At 30.1% G+C, this 7,231-nt stretch overlaps 1 protein-coding gene across 1 annotated transcript; it reads right to left on the bottom strand.

Annotated features, from left to right (window-relative positions):
* Nucleotides 1-3,140: 3,140 nt before the first annotated feature.
* Nucleotides 3,141-6,248, bottom strand: LOC109816634 (cytochrome b5). The gene is made up of 4 exons (XM_020381710.3): nucleotides 6,127-6,248; nucleotides 5,784-5,881; nucleotides 3,949-4,015; nucleotides 3,141-3,655 (listed from the first exon to the last, which is right to left on the bottom strand). The coding sequence occupies exons 2-4, from the start codon at nucleotides 5,868-5,870 to the stop codon at nucleotides 3,405-3,407; spliced, it is 405 nt and encodes a 134-aa protein (XP_020237299.1). The 5' UTR covers nucleotides 5,871-5,881; nucleotides 6,127-6,248; the 3' UTR covers nucleotides 3,141-3,404.
* Nucleotides 6,249-7,231: the final 983 nt, after the last annotated feature.

Genomic DNA, 7,231 nt, shown 5'->3' on the forward strand with positions numbered 1-7,231 from the left:
TCAACATATAAATATATTTTTAAAATCAATTTTATCATGGTGGAATTAAATTATCATATTCAACCAACAATTTAAAATTTAAGAAATTTGAATTGACTTATCCAAACAAAATATTTTAAGAATGATAGAAATTAAAATCAAAGTAATTTAAATACCAAAAATTTTAAATACCTTGAATTTGTAAAATTCCTCATCCAAACACACCATAAGGATATTTGAAAAATAAATAATGAAAAAAAGTAAGAAAGTATATTATCAACTAACATAGGTGAAATAGTTAGTCAGTAAAATTCAACACATCTAATGTATATATTTTTCTGCAACCTTCTTATATTGGCAAAATAAACCATAATAAAATCAATCATGTTAACTTAAAATAAATAAGAGTATGTATGAAATGGAAAGGTATAGTTAGATAATATGAAGAGGTAATCACATACAAATAGGCAAGACCCCATTTGAAGGGCATTAAATTTTTCTTTGAGGATAACAGCAGTTGGTTTCTGACACATGAAGCCGAATCTCGTTTCCTTCAAGAGAACCAACCACCAATTAATGTTTATGTTTCCTTTTACTATCATGTTTATATTACTGTCAATATACCATTTTAATCTGAATTTGGATGTGCCAATGCATAAAGATAAAAACTTATGCCACAAAACAAATAATTAAATCATGGAGATGTTTTTGCAAGTTTTCCATTCAGTTTTAAAATTTTGACTCTTTGATAGTTGATACTAGTGTTTTAAAATTCAGATCAAACTGGTCGATACAGTTCTACCGTACTCGAACTTATAACTGATAGTGCTTCATTGAGGAATGGCAAAATATAATTATCTTTACTTTTTCTACTTTTTTGACATTTATTTTTCTACATATAATTATCTCTACTCTCACTCACTACTCATTTAAGTAGTTATTATCACTCACTACCTTTCTCAGACAATAATCACCTGCTATAATGATACCTATTTTTTTTCTTCACATCTTTGGACTATTTCATCCCCTCAGCTGATATTATAAAGGCTAAATTATTACTTTTTTGGTGACTTTTTTTATTTATTTAATTGATTCAATTTATTTTATTATTAAAATATTTAATTTTGTCCCTTAATTTTTAAAAAACTATTCAACATAATCCTTTCTATCTAATCCAGACTAACAATATTAATTTTTGTATATGTGGCACAATAAAAGAAAATTAACACATCAAAAGATTAATCCAACTTAAATAGAAAAAAAATGATTAATGATCTTTGAAAGCAAGAATTTGGGTCAAAATTAACAATAGCCTTCATACACCCTGTCCCTATAAGATTCATTTCTCCACTCTCAATTTTCAAGTGTCTCTCCTCTCTTCCTCCTTTCTTTGCTTCCTTTTTCTTTTCTTTCTTATGATGCCCAAAACGTTTTCTTGGCCTTTTCTTTTTGTCAACGTTTTTCACAAATATAGTCCTCATCACATGTGTTGCTTCTAAGCTTCTTTATCACTTTTTTCTAACATCACACCAATCAGAAATTTTCAACCCATGGATATTCGTCTTTCGTGTTGTGGCTTTTAGACAACCCCCCACTCCCACCCAAATTGCCTATCCAATTTCCATGTACAAAAGTTTTAGTATTACTTTTTATTTGAGAAATCTGCAAACGCTACAAATTTTTGTTAGAATTTTGAGAAAAAAGTTTTAATAGTTATGCATTGTTGGTGTAAATTTTTTTTACAGTGAATCAATTAGAATTACTCCCTAAATATTTTTTCATCAAATTAATTTATGAACATTTTTCTTTTGTAAACCATGTGTAGAATTTAAACCTTGAACAACTAACTTAAATTATACAAATCCTTATCGATAAATATAATTTTATGAAGCCCAAATTGTAGAATTTATTCTGGAAGTTAATGAACTACTGAACTTCCTAAAACTATTACAAGACTTTATATCTAAAGAATGAACAAATTTTCCGGGGTTATATACAAACATATGAAAAGGGATGTTCTTATGTCAGCAGCAGAAGTTCAAACATTAATATGACAGCAAATTCATTTTTTGAAGGAGTGATTTAATAATAAAATCTTGAATAAGCGGTAAAAATATATAAGGGATTGGTTTGATTACCAATTTTTTTAAAAGTGTAATGACGTTAACTTCAACGGATCAAATTAAGAGTTCTTTATAATTTAATACACATAACCTGAAACATCATCAGAATTAGCCATATAATTTATTAAAATAGAAAGATAGAGCAAATAATAATGAATGATATCATCTATTAGACGTTCAAGTGTTGACATTTGGACACATCAAGTCATTGAATGATATCATATACCTAACAACGTAGATAATAGGATAGCATCATCAAAGCTTGCTTAGCTACCGAATTAATTTGCAATAAATTAACTTATATATAAGTTAATTTTAACTTAAGAAAAAAATTATTATTTATTTTTAATTTTTTTGCTAAAAGTATTTTTTTTAAAAGGTTTACCCAAAAGACATAAGTTCAAGTAAAGAACTATGGAAAGATGAAATATATTTTTTTTATATAAACAAAAACTCGTTAATAAATAAGTTTTAAAAATCATGAAAAATTAATATAAGAGAACTTATCACAAATTAACTTAATTACAAGTTAATTTTAAATTATAAAAATTATTTCATTTTTTAATTTTAATTTTAATTTTCTCTCGTGAAGTTTGAAAAGAGTATTCAAACACCTTAAATTCCAAGTGGATATATAGTATCATTAAATACTTAGAAAGAACTTTATCTTTTAAACAAAATAACCTCCCGAAATATATAACCTATAACCAAGAGAGAGAAAAAAAACTTCTTCAAGAAGATCATGTCCATCTAGCCTTTCCACGTGTCTGCCATTTGTTCTCAGCAACCACAATGAGACTTGCTATCCCTTTTCAAGAGTTCCACATCAAACTCATTCATTGTGTATTGTCCTTGGTAAATACATCAAACTTGTCTTAAATTATTTTTTATTGCAATACTCAGTCCATCATATTTAAAGCATATTATATTATGTTCCAAACCATTGACGAATAGGAACTTGTAGCAACACCCTTTTAGGGCAATCAACCAAGACTTAAACACTGAATGGCATGGACAAGAAGGAAACAGGGAGATAAATAAAGAAAAGGGGAATGAAATTATTCAAGAAGCAACGACTCTGAATAAAAGAAAATGAAACTTGTCGTCCAACATTAGGTTCTCAAGTCACAATGACACTAATACCATTGTCAAAGAAAGTTGGAAAACATTGGCTAACTGAACTATAGTCTGATCAAGATTCAATGCTGAGACCCCAGAAAGAAACTAAACAGTGTCCTTTAAATGAGACTGTATAAATAGCTAAAAGACCCTTCACCAGGGTCCAATGAGATAAAGGCGGAACTACTCTTTCTTGGTGTAGTGCCGGACAACAAAGGCCAAGCCCAATATGAGGAGAGGGACCAGGAACTGCAAAATCTTGATCACAAATTCTGAAGTCTTGTCAGGATTGTACTGTGCTTGATGAGGTGGAACATAAGTCCTCTTTACAGGGACAGTTGATGCATCAATCTCACCAATATAGTATTTTTCCATCATGTCTCTAGCAGAATCACTGTGTCCCACATCTTCAAAATCATTGGTTGCATCTTTCCCTGTAATCCATAGAGTATAAGCAATATGGTTGCCCTTTCATGCTTTCATTAATAATCTTCACAAATGATATAAACACAGACAAAACTTAGATATATAGTTCTTTTACGTATGGTTAATGTTATTCTCTTATCAGAATTGAAACTTCATCTCGTTAATATACATTTACTTTTAATGCATATATTTCAACAATACACATTTATGCATATAATTAAGGTAAAACCCCAATTATGACTGAAAAACAACATCAACCATCCGTAAGAAATTGTATTCAAGTTTTGTCCTATAAACATACCTGTTGCAGATAACAAAACCTCGTCACCTCCGGGATGATCCTCCATGAAAGGGGTGACATCATACACCTAATATTGTGGAAGCACGTAATTTTGCTCAGTGGCAGATATTAACATCATAACAAAACTAGAACTCAAATTGCATGAGCCAAAAGTCTTGCATAAAGGGTAAGAGGAAGGCAACATCAAATTGCACCAACTGAACAACGATGTTATCATAGCCTTCGGTGCCTAAGGGAAGATTAGCCCTCAAAGCATATATGACTAACATCTTGCTGTTTAACTAAGAACATAAACAACTTGCATAGAAAAAGGACGCTAAGTGCTAACCATGAGAATACTCGAGATTCCCACAATAATGTTTCATGTTTGGGAGTTGGGAGGTGAGACAAAAGGAGAAGGAATCAAATTGATGAAAAGAAGAGTGTTCATAAGCCCTCCAAATTGGGGAGTTTATAAAATGAAAATTAACACAGGAAAGGAGTGTTTCCGAGGGGTTACACGACAGTCCCTATCTTCCTCACAGTATTTTAAGAAACTCCCATACAAAGAGGAGGCTTATTTAAAAAGTTTCTACTCTCAAATCCCACATCACATAAAAAACTTACATAAATCAGTATTTTAATCCAAATCATTCACACAACAATAGAATTCAAGCGACAAAGCACCGCAACATAGTGAATATACAAATGCAATATCAAAGGCATGCACTCAAAATCAGTGTATGATATGATAATTAACATAGTAATACACTTGATTAAATCTGTTGACCGACTAGTAATGCGCATGAGGGATGAGAAACTCTTTACGGTTTACATGATTAGGCAGTAAGTATCAAAAAGTGACAGACTAAAAAATGGCAAATTCAAACCAAACAAACCACCCTCATTATAAGTCAGGAATGATAGTAGTGACATATATGCACGATGTTGAAAGGAAATTTTGAGCTAGTGCTTCTTTTGTGTGTTTTCATGTTAAATTATTCTTCACATAAAGATGCATAAAGGGGGGTTTTTATCATCATCCAAGGTAGAAATAGATTATATTGTAACATAAGATTCATTCATACCCCGATCCAAATAGAAGAATTGTCTTGATCCTTCTCTCAGGTGTTTTCTCACAAATTTTTTCAGTTATCATCTCAGTTGTTGAATATAGAAACATTCCACCCCAACAAACCCTTTGAAAATTTAAGGGCAGTTTACTTTTGAGAAAATCGTTGGCGTCTTCATTTCCTTTTTCTTTTTAATCAGAGAGACCATTTCGTTTTCGTGTCGTTTCCCATTTTCGAAAGTTTGTATAAGCAACAGTGGAAATAATAATAAACTATTTTCAGTTTTCAACATAAGCTTTTGAAAAAAACAAATAAAGTCAAAATCATGTAACATTATTTTAATTAAATAAAAGTGAAAATAGAAAACATTTTTTCAAACCAAGTGACCCCTAAAATTGCCTCTAAGGTCAAGTTTGTCATTCGGACAGCTGCACTAAAAACAATTAACACCAAAAACACACTAAAAATCAAGGTTTTCAAAATTGCAACTCAAGTTTTTGGTGGTGTTCACAATATCAACAAACACGACAAAAACCTTGCCCCTAGAATGCTAACGAAACGCGGAATTACCAACGAGATACAATCATACAAATGCACATGGTCAGAAAAAACAAGTAATTCAATATAGCAGGACAAACAAGACATGCATGATGACGTCAAGAGATCAAACTCCACCATCAACAAACGAATCCAATGAACCATTCATCTAAAAAAAACCCAAAAAAACACATGCACTAAAATCATAAATTCTTCCAAAGAAGGAAAAGAGAAACCGAAACAGACCTTCCCAGAAATGACAAGCCAGCAATCCTTGGTCTGGTTGTGCTTTGCAACCTCCTCAAAAGAGTGAACTTTCCGATCTGAAGCCATTCTCTTATCCACTGCCACCAAATCAAAAAACACAAAGACCCCATTAAAATTAAAAGTCAAACCCACAATTATATATTCCTCGGAGACAAGAATCATGAGAGGATCTAAGGAATCGAGGGGAAAAAACAGCCGCCAAACACAAATCGACCCAAAAGAGAATTAAAATAAAAAAAAAAGTGATTTTTATGAATGGAGAGGGCTTAGAAGTGAATCGAAAAAGAGAGAATCTTGGTTTGGAACATGCAACAAGACTTACCAAAGGGAAGGGTTTGGGAGATACAGATCCTCTCGGAGTGACAGTGTTTGTGTCAAACTCACTCTCTTAGCGATGACTGCGTTCATAGCTTTGTACTTTCTTATATATGCCACCGTTTTCTGTGGCAGCAAAATAAGCCTCGTCGAATCTCCAAATTACAGAATTGACACGTATGCAGGAATTCAATTATCATAAATAAAAATAACTAGGATATTAAATAAATAATTTTATGGTAGGTGGCTTTTTGTCCAGAAAAAGAAAATAATATTCATTTGTAGTTTTACTTTTTCGAACTTTGAATAATATTTTCAAAGTAATATTAAGAAAATAAATTAAAAAATGAATTTTTTTTTAAAAAAATTAACTTATATACAAGTTGATTATTTAATAGATTTTTTTTCCAATTTTTTTATTTATTTTATATAAAAAAATATTTATCTTTTTCCTAAAAGGTTCCTAAAAAATTTTGTGTTTTACGTTTGGAAAGTAAATGTTTTTTTTCGATAAAGGAAAGTAATAGTTGAAACAATGCTTTTAATTTTCTTTTCAAAGAAAGGTAGGCCGGCCATCGACGCTTTAATGCATCGATTCACCCTCTTCAATTCATTCTCATTTAACCGTCTTATTATTTAGCATTTGCAATAGATAGGATGAATTTTTATTTTATATATCATAGGAATAGGAAAGGTGTTAAAAATAAAGCAAAAGAAAAATAAATACAATCCATTATTATGTACACATATTTAAAAGTATTCTTTTTTTTTTTTTTTTTTTTTTTTTTTTTTTTTTTTACTTATATGATGTGTATTCTGTTTGAGTTAGGTAAGTTTAGTAGTGACATGATTTAAAGGACATTTTTCTAAAATATTTTTAATAAGTATACTCGATTTCCTTAATCAAGATTTTAAATTCAAGATTTGTGTATAAAAAGAGGGGAAGCTCCATTTAAAATGATCCAACCAGGTTTTAAAATTAATGTAGATCAAACATAGATGAAATCAATGATATTTTATATTGATAATATGGTTATAAAAAAAATTAAGGAATATATTAAAGAAAATAAACTTAATTCTTTTTAAAATATTAAACAAAAATTTCATGATAA

Source organism: Cajanus cajan, chromosome 6, assembly GCF_000230855.2.
Source record: "Cajanus cajan strain Asha chromosome 6, NIPB_CcT2T_4, whole genome shotgun sequence".
NCBI classification, from domain to species: Eukaryota; Viridiplantae; Streptophyta; class Magnoliopsida; order Fabales; family Fabaceae; genus Cajanus; species Cajanus cajan.

What these genes read in the sequence shown, in the direction of transcription:
- LOC109816634 (XM_020381710.3), bottom strand. Translation starts at nt 5,870, where the DNA reads ATGGCTTCAGATCGGAAAGTTCACTCTTTTGAGGAGGTTGCAAAGCAC. An exon ending in GGCTTGTCATTTCTGGGAAG is followed by an intron (nt 4,016 to 5,783) that starts GTCTGTTTCGGT and finishes CCACAATATTAG; the next exon opens with GTGTATGATGTCACCCCTTT. An exon ending in GGTTTTGTTATCTGCAACAG is followed by an intron (nt 3,656 to 3,948) that starts GTATGTTTATAG and finishes TATGGATTACAG; the next exon opens with GGAAAGATGCAACCAATGAT.